At 41.8% G+C, this 17,521-nt stretch overlaps 2 protein-coding genes across 2 annotated transcripts in view; both read right to left on the bottom strand.

The window, feature by feature from the left end:
• The window catches only part of tmtc2a (transmembrane O-mannosyltransferase targeting cadherins 2a), a 48,861-nt gene extending 47,739 nt beyond the window's left edge, over window positions 1-1,122 (bottom strand). The window contains 1 exon segment of the mRNA XM_029462301.1: window positions 727-1,122. Within this exon segment, the coding sequence (XP_029318161.1) occupies window positions 727-809 (83 nt within the window). The 5' untranslated portion in view covers window positions 810-1,122.
• Window positions 1,123-7,085: 5,963 nt separating this feature from the next.
• On the bottom strand, window positions 7,086-17,375 carry mettl25 (methyltransferase like 25). The gene is made up of 12 exons (XM_029461724.1): window positions 17,150-17,375; window positions 16,693-16,875; window positions 16,453-16,559; window positions 15,730-16,311; window positions 15,296-15,443; window positions 12,744-12,838; window positions 12,497-12,526; window positions 11,909-11,982; window positions 10,849-10,942; window positions 10,378-10,452; window positions 10,199-10,270; window positions 7,086-7,435 (listed from the first exon to the last, which is right to left on the bottom strand). Exons 1-12 carry the CDS (start codon window positions 17,373-17,375, stop codon window positions 7,328-7,330), a joined length of 1,794 nt encoding a protein of 597 aa, XP_029317584.1. The 3' UTR covers window positions 7,086-7,327.
• Between the last annotated feature and the right edge of the window lie 146 nt (window positions 17,376-17,521).

The following is a 17,521-nucleotide window of genomic DNA, read 5'->3' as shown; positions in this document are numbered from 1 at the left end:
CGCTTTTTGTTAGTGAAAGTTTCTTATTATGATCACCTTTTCCTTTCACTCTCTAGTTCATCAGGGCTGCACAGCTTTCCTGAATGCCCCTTCACACAGCATAGTGTTGACATGTTTATTCAGCTGTTTGCGAAATGAAACTCCCGGTTTAAATTAGCTTTAATTCCCCTGGGGTGCAGCCGGGCGTTGTTATAACGAGCATGTGTGCTTCATCAACACAAAGAGCATCTGCACCACTTCATGTGAGCAGCAGGCGATGGGACCGAGGCTGCTGTCAGTGCACAACGTGTTGAACTTCACCTCTTAGTTACTGTGGACATGCACCATGTGGAGTTCGCTTTCTGGCGTATTTCTACAAAAACAATAATAGCCTAATAATAAGTCCATGAAGGAATGTTACACGCGCAACTGCAGGGACAAGACGATTAAGAACAATAAAGCAATATGAACAGCAATCGAAGTTATAGTAATACACCACTGCAGGCATCTTTTGGGAATATTACTACAATTTCACTGCGCAAGTTTCCCTTCCTTCTGCAAGATGTTGTGCCTTTAACTACCAGCCTTAGAATAAGCAGTGATTTATTACAGGCTCCGGACAAAAGCACATGCAAACAAGCGGGCAGGCGCAACGACCCGTCCCCCTCCGCTTCTGTACGGAGGTAACAAGAGGAGATGACAAGTGGAGGAGCGGATGGTGGTGATGTTGGCAGCAGCGAAACCTACCTGTCATCGTAGCAGAAATCTGCGTCCAGCGTGTTCAGATGGAGACCCACAGCCACGGCGGTGCAAACCAGCTCCGTGATCATCTCTCAAAACCAAAGTGGGAGAGGAGCTGGGATAGAAATGACTGGATTCAGCTGCCCCCCCACCCCCCTCCCTCCCTCTCTCTCTCTCAAGTCTCTGTTATTGTGCTCTCAATTCAGCCGCTCGGCGGCACAGCTCTCCAGACAACGCAGGGCATTTTCCCGTGGCATGCAAAGTGTGTCAAAGTTAGCCATATTCCCTGTAACCCATTGTGTTGAGAGATGGGTCAGGGGTGTCGGGAGGTGAAGCTATAGCCGGGTTTGGCTCGGAGCCGTGCGCATTTCTGTGCTGCGGTGTCCTCAGTGTGCGCATCTCTCCGTCTTGGCACAGGAGAGAGCAGAGCGGGGAGACGCATGGGGTTTTCAGGGAGGCTGAGCATGCGCAGTGAGCCCTGCACTGGAGGAAAAAAAAACGTGGGGAGTGTTGGAGATAAGTAATCGTGTTTTTATGCATCACTAATGACTAGAGTAAGAATCAATCCTGTACAGGAAGTCGAACATGAATATTTATTACTGAAGTCAAACGTTTTCAAGGAAGATGTCTGTTCAGACTCGAAGACAATCACTGGCTGTGTTACTGAGCAAATAATCTTACCTTTGTGGTATTTCATTTGTTTTAATATAACATAAATACATTGGAATGAACACAATAGTCACTTTATATTAACCTTGAGTTTCAGTTTTGAGTTATATTTTTTAAAATCAACACAACTTAAACATAAATTATAAAAAACGATTATTCATAATGTCCAAAATATATGTATGACAGTACAAATATATATACCAGATTAATAACAGATGTATAAATGTAGCCTGTAAAACAGAGGTTAACGCCCTTATAAACATCTTCTAGTTACATAAAGGACTCCTATCTTAGAGACAATATTGACCTCTGCCAGTGAGATGGAGATTGGGTCTGGTTGAGTAATAAACTCCCACTCTGAATTGTAACTTTGGAAAACATTGATATCATAAAGTTTCTAAAGAGGTGATGTGGGGCAGCACATTTAACGCTGAGGCGTCCTGCTAAACAGCTGAGCTGGGGGCTGCTGCTGTAGGTATCACATTATCTCATTCCGACCCCAAATTCAAACATATTGATTGATTTGCTAAACACCAAACCCCCAACTGTCTCTACGGAGAGGCTAAACTGGGAGAGTAGGCGTGATTGATGAACTGGTGTACCTCACCCTATGGTGAGGATGCACATGGGCGTCAGTTTAGAAACGTGCAGCCCGGTCCTGCTGACTTCCAGCTGGACTAACGCCTGGCCCTCAGTCGGGGCTCCAGGCTAAGAAATCCAGTGCAGAGCAGCGGAGAGAGTGAAACAGATGGTTGGAGAGGGGTTTATAGAGCGCAAGGGCATCGTGAGGGGGGGAGGAGACAGTGACGGGGTAAGAACAGTCGTTTGTAACGGAGGCACCCAGTGACCTTGATTCTGAAAAAGACTTGACCTTAACCTCGTGGAACCTGTTGGAATATTTAGACTGCTGTGTTTTTGTACCTGAGACCTATGGCATGTGCTTCCTCTTGTATAGCATTCATCAGTGTCCAGCGGTAACAAATGAGAGTGCTGGGGGACTCAACAACCTTAAAAAACAGCCTTGTTGTTGTTGTCAGATTAGGAGAGTTGTACCCCAACATTATCATAACATATACCCAAATAAACTGACACAAAGCCTACAAGATGCACACTGCGCCGTCGCTCTGCCCCATGGGGACAAGGGGTGCTCTGTCTTGGCGTCGGCACAAGTGATTAAGGGATTAGCTGACGAAATGAGGGGAAAATGTTCCTGTAGAAAGTATAAACAGGCCCAGGGCAAAACAAACACATTACAGCAGAAGAAGTGTTTACTCCCTCTGAATGATTACCTGCTACGTCCTCACCGTGGAGCGGCAGCATGAATATATTACTTGCTCTTTAGGTGTAAACAACCAACAGTCCTAAAGAAAACATCCTTTTTTGGGTTTTAAATTCTAAAGGGGGCATTAAGGGCATTGGGTGTATTTACATTTGTTTTCTTCTTTCTCTTCCTGTTTGTTCGTCTGTTGTAGGAAGTGACATGCAGAAAGGTTTTCTTACTTAAATCTCATTTTATTTTGCTCAACAAAGCAAATGTTTGCATATATTACATGACATGTGACTAAACTACTCTTTATGAGTGTTAGACGGGAAGATTGACACCACTTTTATGTCTGTAGGGTAAATATGAAGCTACAGCCAGCAATCTGTTAGCCTAGTTTAGCATAAAGAAACATCTGTAATCCATTTTGGTTTGTTTTTGCCAAATTAAATGCGTGTATTTTTATCTTTGTTAAACCTTTAAGCTGTCCTCACCCCACGTGTATAATGCCCTTTTATTCCAACACATACTCAGCTCCAACCTGAAATACAAGAACAAAGACACAGGCACACAAATGTGCAGCACCTGAGCGATAATCACTGAAAATATTATTATAGAACCATTCAATACTGTAAAAAAATTAATATTGTTTCACTATTTATACACACACATACGGCAAAAATACTATTTATGTGATGTCATCCAAACTATTTTTGATTGAAAGTCCATGTATGCCTGTAAATCACTGAAAATATTAATAATTAAGAGTTTAAAAAACAATTATGATCTACATATATTCATGATATTGTGTGTGTGAAAGCCCCACATCAGCACTTTCAACTGATTTTCTCAGCGTGTCTCTAAATGATAGCTTGTATAAATAAAGTTATGTTACTTTAAATAAAAGTCACCAATGAATAAACGGACACCAGAGGGTTTCTGTACAATGGGACATTTAGTTACCTTTCAACAGAGCCAGGCTAGCTGTTTGCTAAGCTAACCTTACGCACACACAGAAGTGCTATCAATTGTCAAGGAAGTGAAAAGGCATACTTCCTAAAATGTCAAAAATATATGCATCATTGTGCAAGTCTTGTTTTTTTTACAGATTACAAGATAATGCTCCTATTAAGTTCTCCAATTTAAGAGACAAACAGGAAAATCCCTAACAACAAACTGAATTTCCATCGACACTTTATATTTTAGAGGGGAGAGGAAATCTCTTTATAGCAAAGTGAGTAATTTCCCTGTCCTGTTTTACTCAGGAACCTTCTTCATCCCAGCAGATAGAAATCACGCAGGAAACTGATAATCTCAGCTGGAGAGACCGGCCCGGGCCGTGCCCTCGTGGAAACAGCACACCCATGGTATTAATATCAACATTAAAACTCGGCAACCTAAAAATCAGGAGAAATCGCACGGCAAATCAAATCCACCCTGCTTTGTGGAACATCCGCAAGGGTGTCGCTCCTCATTCTGCTCAATTTATACTTTTATACTGAGTTCAGCGATATTGTAAAATGTTTGTTTTACCTCAGGAAAGTCTTTAAACCCAATGATGGTAAAGGATAGTACAAATACTGAGTGGTTTATTATACATGGCAGGGAAATAACTTTTTAGAAATGTTTAATCTGTGTGGTGATCCACTTCAGTTTCCTTCTGCCACATCCATTAAACATTGCAGTTTGTGCCAACATGATGTTAATATTATAGGAAATGTATTTTGCAGCATGTACTGTAAGAGTCTCAATAGTACAGAAGAGTATTAGGAGCCAGGCATCAGGAGGAAAAAGACTTCTTGTATTAATTAGCATTTCAAAAATAAAGATGAAATGGGGAGAAAAGTTAAGAATAAGGTCAAACTTTCACTATTAGTGCCAGGCATAAAAACAAACAAATCAGAGGAGGGAGATTTTAAAGTTGAAGTGTTGAGTGGAAATGATTTGAACTGAATCAACTTCCCAACACACAGGGAAATGCAGACTCTGCATTTAACGTCCCAGTATAAGGAGCTGTGGCCAGTACATATTAGAGGTTGAAGCTGCAGTACTTATGTCTTTAATCCACATATAACAGTGTTTCTAGTTTCCTCTGGCTGTTTTCAATGACTTGGCAGATGTTTTAGATTTATCTTATTTGATATTTCTTCTGGATAACATTCCAAAACAGTGGGCAAGATTAATGGAAAATATGAATCAGAGGGACGAGTATTGTTGTTGGATATATATACGTGACGACTCTGTTTCAAGTTGAAAACGGCACCGAGTGTTTCCTCAGGGTGACATTGTTCAAGGCTCGGGATCAAACGTTTACACATCTTGACATGTCAGTTTACGCGTCCACTGATGCATCTCTGACTGATGTGTAAAAATGCATTTTGTAATAAATCTGCAGTGACTCGAGGTGATAACAGCGGATTTTAATCTAAAACGAGCCGTGTGTGCTCAATCTCCACGTCCAGACAAATCCCCTCTTTCTCACAAGCGGTGCTTCTGGCAGAGAAGTGCAAGTCTGTTCCTGACTGAAGGGGCATGATGATGATGATGATGATGGCAGGCAGGGCTACTTCCTGGCACCCTTCTTTATGGGCTGTCTGCCCAGGCCTCCCAAAAAAAAAATCCTAGTTTATGCTTGGGGACAGTTAAAACAGGACAACACGATGATCGCTTCACCGAACCTATGTCTTTCTGTTACTCCTTTTCCTCATTTTAAAGTGTTTATGCTCGATACAGCCTGCCCCTTCCCTTCCAAACGTTCCCCATTCATTATTCCGAGTGCACTGATTAGGAGCTAGAAGAAAGGGCATTCTTTCAATACATCACATCCACCAGCTGACAACTATGTATGTAGACATGATTGTATGATGTTTAAAAGTATACAAACTGCAAATGTAGGTCCTTTCCTGTCCGTGAAGTTGGAGGAACGCTGAGATGATTCTTCATATCAAGGAAGGTAGCAGGAACTTATCCAAACACCACCGTGAGAAACAGCTGAAGGGCCGAAGTGTTTGACAGCACTCCCCGCACTTCCCCTCTACTTCCTCTCATTCCTATCTTGTAATGAAAAGTCATCTGAGATGGGATTGCCTTGCGTGATTCCCCATGCCGACTATTTCTGTCTCCAAGTCTTCAACACATCCTGCAACCCATTTTCCTGCCTTAAGTGCAAAGTCAGGAAATTGCAGTTGACCTACTGCATTGCCTTGATAGCTTTTGCTGATTTTGTTTTCAACAAGTTTGCATGTTTGTATTGTGTATTGGAAGCAGGCCTTCTATCTTGTCATCTTTCTTGTCTTCCCTGTGGGCACATGAAAGAGGACTATGCCAGGGTGTGTTTATATATACATACATGTGCGTAGGCATGCGTGCAAACATCAAGGACGGGACGGGTCGACAGGACGTGACTCACTCTGCCACAACAAAACCCAGCAACATTTGCATTCCAAAAACAAGCCCAGTTCACATCTTGAATTGCTTGCATTCGTGTCAGTCCAGTTTGGCCACTAGAGAAGGCTGTCAGTGTGAAACACGGTGCCGGATCCAAACATGATCCAGACGCAGCAGAGAACCTCACCATCTGTCTTTATCAAGATAAAGATAAAGCTCCGGGACGCGGTTTGACCACGGCAACGTTGACAGACCTATGGATGGCCGACAGATGTGCAGGCTGCTGCAGTTACAGTGACAATGGAAGCAGTGGAAGATGTGACAGGAGGAAGTGCTTTGTACCAATAGTGCACAGTGGGGAAGTGTGTCATATTCCCCTTGTTGGTTTGGTCAATTTGTGCTACAGAGTGGCAATAACTAACTATTTCATCCATTTATTCATTACTTTTTACAACCATTTATGCATTTCTTCTAGCTATTTCAACCATCTCTCCGTAACCTTTAGCTAACTTTTTCACCCACTTACCCATTATGTTTGGGTATCTTTTATTTTAGGGTTATCTATTTCAACTATTTATCATTTGGCTGTTCCTCTTTACCTCTTGTGTGTGTGCTTTCTATCAGCTTTAGTGGGATTCCCACTAACATAATTCATGTGTGTACTCAAGACTATAACATTTGTTATTAAACATGTAAGAAGAGCGTGATTTATTAAATGACCAAGCCCAAAGCAAAACAGAAGTAAAACGGGGTCAAGGGCGCCTCTTGCCCCGTCTATCTTTTCCCCTACTTCCTCTGGTTTGGGAGCCTAGAAATGGGGTTTCCAGACCTGTCAAAAGAGGGGATCCAAGCTTCCCTAAATCCCACAATGCCCCTGGCTCCCTGAATGGTCCTTAAAAACAAGCGTTTTCTCAAGAGTCACGAAACAAAGACAAAAGGCTGAGTAATCCTGCATATAATCCAATCAAACAGGACTGACAGTTTTTCCAGGTGTTTTGAGCATGTGTTTTCATGAGGAAGCACACAGTCGAGGTCTAAACACTTAAAATACTCCAGATTTATTTTTCATCAAAAACAGTAAAGTATATAAAACGGAACAAGATGTTGCTAAAAGAGATCGACGCTGCATGAATAAATGACACATTTTAGATTAAATCATACATATAATCAAAACGAGCATGAGAGAACACATACATAACAAAATCACTCGAGCGTGATTGCTGATATAATCATGTACAATCATGGCCTCGCGAGCCGCGTATTATAATCATGTGCATATGTAGAAGTTCATCAACATGAAATTCTGTCTTCGTAAGTCTTCAGCCCAACGACTGCGTAACATCTCGGTGACAGCAGGGGATCAAAGAGTTGCACCAGTGCAGAGAATGATAAATCCTCCTACAGGACACAAAGACACACACCCCCCAACAAAAACAATAAGACACAATAGATTAAAAAACACATGGACATAAAAATCTTGAATCTCCTCCCAGTTTGGCTTTGTGAACCCCCCTGGCATCCTCTGCCGTATGATGTACTCGCTTTACAAGATTTCTCAATTGAATCCCCAGAGAAGAAACAGCTGTACAAATATTGTGTCAGGTGGACTCCTGTTCATGTGTACAACACGTTTGTCTTCCTTGATGGCTAGCTGTTTAGTTATAGGTCATTTCGGAATAAAAAAAAGACTAAATCTTCTGCTAGCGGCTTTGAAAGGCTGTGTTCAAAGTCTGCAGAATGGGAAGAGCGGGAAAACCTCCCTATATTTGTGGGGGCATTATTCCATGCTAGCCTTCCAGACACGCAATTTAAATAGCCTGTACGCTACTTGTGCTGTGTTATGTATTTGAGTTCAAGTACAACCAGACACAAAGAGTGTTTAGCTACTTGATAATTAGCCGGATTTAATTTAATTAGTGTTAATATTGAACTGTAGTTAGATCTAGCTACTAGTGATGGAGGCTTTGCAGTGGTATTGGCACCAGTTTGTTGACACTTCTTTAGCTCTTTTCACCAAGTGGTAGACTTGGAATTACAAATCAAAGGCTGCCGTGAGTGTTATTTATACCAAGGGTTTCGTTCATAAATGTTAGCATGGTAGCATCAGTAGCCTATACTAAAATGCTCAAAATGACAATGCTAACATTGTGATGTTTAGCAGGTATATTGTTTAACATGTTCACACAAACTTAGTTGTTGTAGCGTGTTAGCATGCTAACTTCAGCATACTAAAACATTTAAAATGACAATGCTAACATTGTGATGTTTAGCAGGTATATTGTTTAACATGTTCACACACACTTTGTTGTCGTAGCGTGTTAGCATGCTAACTTCAGCATACTAACTTCAGCATACTAAAATATTTAAAATGACCATGCTAACATTGTGATGTTTAGCAGGTATATTGTTTAACATGTTCACACACACTTTGTTGTCGTAGCGTGTTAGCATGCTAACTTCAGCATAATAACTTCAGCATACTAAAACATTTAAAATGACCATGCTAACATTGTGATGTTTAGCAGGTATATTGTTTAACATGTTCACACAAACTTAGTTGTCGTAGCATGTTAGCATGCTAACTTCAGCATACTAAAACATTTAAAATGACAATGCTAACATTGTGATGTTTAGCAGGTAGCCTATAATGTTTACCATGTTCACAATCTGAGTTGTCCGAGCGTGTTAGCATGCTAACATTTGCGGCTGGTGTGATCCCTCGCAGGATGATCTTTATGTCATCATATACTGTTTGGTGCTTTGACCTTTCAGCAGACATCACGTCACAGTGTATACATTGCTTAATAAGTGCATCATTGTTTGACTATCAACACTTGACCAGGGGCCTGAAGACTCTATGGAAACTAGACTAATCTACAGTATGTTTCTGGATAATAATAACAGCTCTTGCTCAGAATTTAACCTGATCAGTGTGTGTTTATATCCTTTAAGGCTGAACATGCTTCAGCACACTTATCATCACATGGATCATATTCACACACATCCATCACCTCCTCTTTTTCCTCCTCTGCTCCTCCTTGGGGGAGATCTCTCAAAGCTGACCAGCGATCTTGGTGTTATATAGTCTGATTACACGACCCTACTAAGGAAGTCCATCTGACATACAGCCACTATTGTAATCACAACTTCAAAGCTTCCAGCTTGTATAGATCTCATCACAGTGAATCTAAAGATTAGAATGCTTGTGTTTGGCCACAGATGCACGAGACGTTAAATTGCAAGCTGGCTTTAATTTATCTGACACCTGTATTATTGTCAGTGAGCCGAGTCAAAAAAAAAAAGGTTTCCAGATCCCAGCTGAGATTTCGGCGTCTTCGCTTTCATCATCTGGGAAGCAACTTCAAATCCCAATCAACGAGCTTTACAAGCAAATTATAAAGATGAGTCCGGCTGGAAAAGGAGAAAGACTGAGCCCTGTGTGTCCCGTGGCTGCTGCTGGAAATCACTGCGACCGCACTCAGTGTTACTGCAGTTTAGTTTGTTAAATTTCAGTTTCAATTTAAATTTCTTTTAGTTACAAAACGTATATAAAACGATACATTTCTTTGATTTATATCCAATCATGGCTTGGCTATTTTTTTACTAAATAAGACTACAGAAAATATATTAAAAACAATTAATTATCATTCTTTTTTAAAAAGTTTACTGGTTTCAGCTTTTGAAATGTGAATATTTTTTTTTTTTTTTAGGCTTCTGTAAAAAAAAGAGATTATCTTTTATCTTAACAATTTAATTACATTAGCATGGGCTCTTGGAGCCTATATTGGGCTTTTTACCATTTGATGACATTTTATGAGATATATTAATTGAGAAAATAAACATTAGTTGAAGCCCATAATGAAAACGTTCCCTCCCCTTACATATAATAAACAAGATTACAAAAAAGAGAAATTCAGAAATGTTAAGTCAGTTTAGAATCTTTTTTTAAACCTGGGCTTGTTTCCTGGTTTATGATAATAACTAAAATGATCATCTGTTATTTCTACATACACCTAACTTACTCTTACTCTGACTTCTGAGTATTCCAGGTTCTGCCAAAGGGGGTCCCCATCGTAGAAACGGAGCCACACCTCCGAAATGAATTCACATTATCTTTGCAATGAATGATTGATGAGAGTGTCCCGACTGAAATTAGTTTACCTGTTCTTTCAGGTAGCAGAGGCGGTCAAGGAGAATCAGACCTTCAATACAGGGAGCCAGAGTCACCTTCAACTACACAAATATAATGAAAGAAAATTGTTACGTTGGGATGACACCACAATTGAATGTAAATGTTTCTCGTGCTCACCAGTCCCCTTAAAATGTTATGGAGGACTTACCATATTAAAGGCATGCATCTCGCCCATTCGCGGTCTGTATGTGTCGTGGTAATCCTGGAGGTCACTGTCAGACAGCTGATGAGAAAGAGAGTATCGTGCATGCGAGTCAGAATATAAGGCAATATAAAAAGGGGAAATGGAAGGAGAAGAGGAGTTAAAGTAGGAGAAGTAAAAAAAAAAAACAAAAGGAGTTATTTCTTTTGGAGTTGTGAGTGACAAGAGCGCAGACAGAAATACAACGTCCTTATTCCCATGGATACCCAGGGCTAACAGATGACCTCAACACTGGCAACATCCAAAACCACCTTTGTAGTTCCCAAACCTGACATTAGTTTGAATATTTTCTGAATAAACACCAATGAGGAAACATTTTCCCTTTAATCATGCCAAAATAATGAACATATCTTCTTTAGTGCTGTGTTTCCACAGTTTGTTTCTGGAAGGTGTCGACTGAAATATTCTGGTCCTGACCTTTAATTCATCCAGTTCCAGTCTGCGTAGGGCTCGGCGAGCGTAGTCCACGAAGGATTTAGCCTTGGAGTAGACATTCCCAACTCGCTTTTCACTGCAGAGCAAACAAACACACACACAAACGCACCATTCCTCAGTCCCTGAACATCTCATTTGTGCCCAGTGAAATAAACATTTAGTCCTTTTCTCTCACGTTGTCTCCAGCGACCAGAATCAAACTATTAAACACTTTTAAAAGACTAAACGGTGACCAATAGGTGCTTTTAGAGAAAAGTAATGGATGTTCGATCCCGATCTGATCTAGTCATTAAACTGAAGGTCAGAGAGCAGGAGGGGATCAATGCTCTTTTAGAATCCTTTATCGTGTCTGCACTGAGCACATTTGGTGAAGGCGAACTGAAATCTGCAGTATTTACTTCTTCAACGAAGATCAACGATCTGGACCGCGATGCCTCATTTTTCCGTATTATGGATGCAAAATAACAACAGCAAATGACTCCAGAACTTCAGATTGTAAGTGTGTAAACCAGCTGGTCTGAGAGCCAGCAGTTACTCATGTTTGGAAAGTAAAACATGACTGAACCAAGGTCAAACTGCAGCCTCCTCTGCTTTTTCAAGGTACGATATGAGCAGAAAAAGACCCTAAAGTATGCAACTAAAGTTTTCTTTTAATCAAAACCACTTTGTTTCAGCACTAAAGTCTATGATGCAAAACCTATGTAGTATATATTGTGTTAGCAAGTCTTAGTTTGTTTAGAACTTGAATAAACCAGAAACGTTTCCTTTCTGGTTCAGAGAAATGTTTCTATCCTTTAAATATGGAGCTCTACCTCACATGTGTTACTGTGATTAATACATTTGCTTTGGTCTGTCACTTCATTTTATTCTTTTTTTTTTTTTATATGTGTATTTGAGTTAGTTGAGCCTGAAATAAACAAAAATAAACTAGACTAAAATATGTGGACACTGTGAAATAACACCCAGAACACATTTAAGGGCTTTACACTTGCTGTTATTTCTCATATGAAAGTGATGCCAGATGCAAACGGCTGGACGTTACCTTTTAAAGGAGCCGTAGTGATCCCTCAGTATAACATGAAGGACCGCTCGGTAAAACAGAGACTCCATCTGGATCTGCGGAGAAGAGATAAAAAAATTCAACGTTCTCTCCCGCTGTGATTCTTCCAGCACGTGTGCGAACAGTTGATGAATATTTCTGCCGCTTTCCAAGCCTGATGTAAGAGTAGCAAGCAATCAAGACTGTTTTTGGATTCAGACTCCAGTTCCAACAAGAAATCAATCTTACCGTGATTGCATTAATATTTATAAACATTCCATATGAATGGCTGGTGGTATCGGATATCAGGCTGTTCGCCCGGAGCGCCGAGCTCCACGTTTCAAATAAATACACTGGAGTCAATCACAGACTTAAAACAATAGCAGAATTAAAGTGCTGATGGATTGAAGATCTGCGATGAAGATAACACAGTCGTGAGTGATTGTGAACACCAATATTTGATGTTTTAAATCATTTCATAGATTTGTTTTGATGGTTGTGAAGTAAGTTGAGGAAAGACATTTAAGTCCCATTCTTGTGCGATGATGGCTATTAATTTATATATTAAATTAGTACGAATGTTTGACTCACCCCTTGGCCGCGTGAGACTCTCTCGAGTGCCTGTTTTTTTGAAAAATGATAAAGCGTTAAAACAAAATATTTCTAGGGAAAACTGAGCTGTAAAGTTAAAAAACACTTAAACTAAATTAAAAACAACACTTGATCCACATGCCCTGCTTATAACCTACTGTACATAAAAGGACTGTTTACGGTCTGAAGATGTTTATGTAGGAAAGATGCTGCTGTCAACAGTTTATGTGCCGTCGTCAAAACTCACCAAACACGCCGACATCCTGGCGTTTCTGCCGCAGAGCCAGGACCCGTCGCGGAGGTGCTGACTCAGAGGGAAGCCACACACACTGTGCAAACACTCTGCGAGGGAACACACAGAGATAATAGACTGTAAACTGATGGATCCGTTTGGCTGATTAATGTGAGCTTTTCAAACAACAGCAATCAGTGGGTATGAATTTTAAATATTAGCCAGGGAGGCTTCAAGTGAGCAGGAGTAGGAAACACTTTCATTTAGAAAGACTTCAATCCTCTTCTTCTCATTGCAACTGTCTAAAATCATCTTAACTGGACTTGAATGACTATTCAAGTAATTTACTAGCTGTTTGAGTATCATATTTGTCCGTGAACGGTTAGCTTAGCACAAAGAATGGAAACGGGGAAACAGCTAGCGTGGATCAGTAAAAATATAAAGATCACAAGCAGCACGTTAAAAGCTTGTCAGTTAAAAAACCTAAATGACTAAACAACAATTTGTGGAAGATTGTGTGCCAGACTATTCATTGCACATGTGCAGATACTTTCTAGCTAGCTTAGTAATAATACTTCCTCTTATTTGTTGTTCAGTTTAAAACATACAAGACATAAACGTGTTAATTAGTGAGCTTTAGCGGTGTGTTTCCAATGGACAGCGCTAGGCTAGCTATTTCCCCCCGTTGCCATTCTTTGCGCTAAGCTACGCTAACTGTCTCTTTGCTATAGCTTCGTATGTACAATACAAACATAAGAGTGGTATCAACCTTCTACGCTAACGCGCAGAAAGAACTTCCCAAAATGTCAAACTACTACTTTAATGCAAGTGTGTGAATAGAGGCTTTAAGATAAAACTCTTGGTGACCTGAGAGCTGTTGTGAGGAACAATAAGCAACACACACACACACACACACACACACACACACACACACACTCACACTCACACTCACACTCACACTCACACTCACACTCACACTCACACTCACTCTCTCTCTCTCTCCCTGTGGGAGGGTACTGAGTGTGACTTCTTGACAGCCAGCCATCCTTTTCATGTCATTTCTAAAAGAGTCAGTGAATGAGGCCAAGGTGCAGTGAATCCAGAGGGACTCCATCAAAAGAAGCAGTAATAACATGTGCAGCTGCGGCCAGCCGGGCTCTCGCAAACTGCTCGCAAACTGCTCGGGACACGCTAACATGTTAGCAATCAGGCTAGCCTCACTTCTGCAACAGCACATGGCTTGCTGACACTGGCCCTCGGAGGCAATTGAAGTGGACAAGCCTTTCCTCCTACGGACGGGTAGATTACAGCACGTTCTCAGAGCTGTTTATAGAAGCTAGCCTCGTGTTGGCCACAGAGTTCACATCTGAAGTGGCCACGTGCACGCAATTCCATTCAGAAACACAAATATTTCTGATGCGTGTGATCGTACACTTCCAAATATTTTGTGAAGAGACACGCTGCCTCCAGACCGTAGACGCCTGAATGTACTCATCTTGTGGCAGTAAACAGCGTGAGATTGGACTCCTGAGTCCACATAAGTTGTTAAACATGGATGATGCAGATCACATAACTGTAGCTTTCTATAATGAAGCTTTTCAGCTCTTTAGCTCTTTTTCAGGGTGAGGTAGGCCACTACAGGAGCTGGCCCGCATCCCAGACTGCACTGTAAGGGGAGAGAAAGTGTGTGTGTGTGTGTGTGTGTGTGTGTGTGAAGGCCTTTGTTCACGTCTTTAAAAGATCCAACCGTAATTCGAGAAACAAGCATGGAAAGAGTGTTTTCAATCAGCTGTCGTGATATAATTTTCCGCTCGTTCTTGGCTGAAGCTACGACGGACCCCGATGACGCGAGGGTCGAAGGTCACGCTGTTAACAAGAGATGACGCGACAGTGTATCCACTGTAGCGAGGGCTCTTTATCATAGATACGCAGGGGCTACAGTCACAGCATGACGATTTCATACCTTGTAAACTTCGCAGTGAAGGAGCATTAAGCAAAGATGATATCAGTCTATTGTTGTGCATCTTTATTAACCTCCTCAGTGTGGAAGCTACCTAATAACAGCAAAGTCCTACTAAACCAAGATTATACAGCATGCTTGCTGCAGAATCAAAGGTAAAAAAAAAACAGCCATCCTAAATCCACGAATCCACTCTAATGGCTCAAACAGCAATTTTTCTGAGCTCAACTCAATCTCCAGAAGAGTAACTTGGCTGAGTCTCAAGACTCTCTGTGGAACATTTGACTTGTTTACCATAAGATATGACTATAAGTGTGTATGTGGCTTCATGTGGGAAGATGATATTTCATTTCAGAGTGGATTGGAGTAATGAAGTGAACGCTGCAGGTGTCAGTGGGGGGTTATGGGACGTGCGAGAGAGAGAGAGAGAGAGAAAAAAGAGAGAGAGAATATATGTGTAGAACGGAAACCATATGTTCTCTAAAAACGGGTGGAGTGTGCTGCCACAGCTTTATAACACACACAGAGACAAACACACTAATCTGTCCCTGTCTGTGATCTGTATCTAAGTGTGTGTGTGTGTGTGTGTGTGTGAGTGAAAGATTACCCTGTCCGGCAGGGTCGAACTCCTCAGACAGCAGGTGATAGCAGCAGCCCACGCTGCAGACTGCGACGAGCTCTGGTTTAGCCACAAACATCCTCAGGGTGCTGGGAGCCAAGTCGCCACACGTGTGCAGGCCGACCATGACCGCGTCCTGGAATTCGAGGAAAGCACGCAGAGAAAGGAGAGACCAGAAGAAGGAGAATAAGAGGGGAGGGCAGGGGTGGTGATCGATGGTTAAGTTTATTGATGATGACGCGCTGCAGATTTGGCACCGCGATAACGTCCCACACTTGCTCCAGAAATGCAAACTCCAGCTGCTGTGGCAGACTAGTAATTTCATGAGCGGCTGTGGGAATGTGCTACTATACTGTGCAGCTATCTGCACAAGCACTAAATCTATTTTGAATTTTTTTTTCCTTTGCTTTGGATTTGCTCACCTCCAGCTCGTTGATGAGCTCTCGCAGCTCCGTTTCTGCAGTAACGTAAGAAGTGAGCGGGGAAAACCCGACGCTAGCGCTGGCGGTTCTGCTCTGAGCTTTCCTTTCCAGGTTCTCCCTCTTCCTCCTCTCTCTCTCCTCAGCAGTAAGCCGGCCGGGGGGAACTCTGGGGGATGTAGGCTGTATCACGTCCACTGATAGGGCACTGAGGAAGAGCTCCTCTGTTTCTGGGTTTGGCTCGGAATGCCTTTCCACTGCAGGGTTGACATCTGATAAGCCGATTAACACCTTCTCCTCCTCCTGTGACACAATCCCTGCCCCATCGCCATGTAAAACATCGTCTCCATCCATTTCAGGCTTTATTTCTACTAACTCCTCCTGAGGTGAATGTGTGGCCTTTGCTTGTGCCCTCACTGCCCTGTTGCGTTTCTGGTACGCCCTGGAAAACTTCTTTAGCTTCCTGTTCCTCTCCTGGGCTCCGTGGGTGTTGGTGCTAGAGGAGTCGATGCCATAGACCCGGAGGCCGTACTGCAGACACAGGAAGGAGCTCAGGTAGCCTTTCCCAGAGCCTACATCTATCACCTGGGTGGGAGAGAAAAGATGGAAGGAAAAATCAGACCCAAAATCAGGGTACTAAGATAAAATGACTTCTGTTTAGGGTTCAAGTCTCTCGTAAACCGGGCCTTTAAGGTATTCATTTCAACTTTTAAAATGTTACCCGACCTGTTTGACTCCACAGCGCTGGGCCAGACAGGCCACCACCTCAGACATGGACTGGACCTCATGAGATTTCTTAGAATTCATAAATTCATCTGTCTCCAGCTCAACACCTGAGTTAGACAGAACAAAAGTTTTTTTTCACATTTGCCCACATTGTACCCCAAATCAATTCCATAGAAACGGGACATCCTTGGACAATCGTTGACATGAAACGATGTGTTCAGACGGTCCATTTTTCCCTACCTGTCGCTGCTGCTGGACCTCCACGCTCAGCTCTGTTCTCTCTGAGGGCCTGCAGTAGCTCATCCCTGCTCATACAGACTCCAAGGCCAGAGAGAGAATGAGCCTTGGCCGCCCGCAACAGTTCACAAGCATCAACCAGCCGGTTTGTATCATTGCAAAACCCGAATGTGGTGCTGGATTGCTCTGTTTAGGAAGAGAGACACAGAAATAATGTTGCACAAAATAGTCATTTTTATTTAAACTTTACACAGTCATTCAAATTGAGCATATTTTAGTGCAAGGAATTAAATCACTTAAATATGGTGAGTTCACCCAAAAGACACACATACATGTATTGTCTAAATACACATTATACAAATTCAACAGGAAGATGGATAAGCCACAGACCTTAATTATACCCACAATAATATTCTACACACTTTCATATTTTTAAAGGCTATTAAAGAAAAGTATTTACCTTTTGCTTTGTGTTCTGGCTCCCTCTGCTGGTCACTAACGTCATTACATGGGCTAATGGTTGACAGGACCTCCTGAGGTGGCATAGCCACGAACCGATTCCATGCGTCGTGAGTGTAAAACTCCACAGTGTGAGCATTAGCGATGCTCAGAGTTACAGAGAGAAACTGCTTGACTTCATCTATTCGACGTTGTATTTCTGTGAGGCTGTATGAGGAGGATAACATATTAAAAAGCGTTCAAAAGATGGCCCGAGTGAATCGTGTAAGAAGTCGTCCACTGTTGATGCACACATAGGCATAAGCAGTCGAAAATGATCTTCGATGATTTGACAATACAATGTGATGTAATTCTTTGTAGTTTTTCCTGTTAA

The sequence above is a fragment of the Cottoperca gobio genome, chromosome 23, assembly GCF_900634415.1.
Source record: "Cottoperca gobio chromosome 23, fCotGob3.1, whole genome shotgun sequence".
Taxonomy (NCBI): Eukaryota; Metazoa; Chordata; class Actinopteri; order Perciformes; family Bovichtidae; genus Cottoperca; species Cottoperca gobio.
The sequence above is the reverse complement of the archived record's forward strand: the minus strand, read 5'-3'. Positions and strand labels throughout refer to the sequence as shown.

What these genes read in the sequence shown, in the direction of transcription:
- mettl25 (XM_029461724.1), bottom strand. Translation starts at nt 17,375, where the DNA reads ATGTTATCCTCCTCATACAGCCTCACAGAAATACAACGTCGAATAGAT. An exon ending in AGGTCCAGCAGCAGCGACAG is followed by an intron (nt 16,560 to 16,692) that starts GTAGGGAAAAAT and finishes TGTCTAACTCAG; the next exon opens with GTGTTGAGCTGGAGACAGAT. An exon ending in AGATGCATGCCTTTAATATG is followed by an intron (nt 10,271 to 10,377) that starts GTAAGTCCTCCA and finishes ATATTTGTGTAG; the next exon opens with TTGAAGGTGACTCTGGCTCC.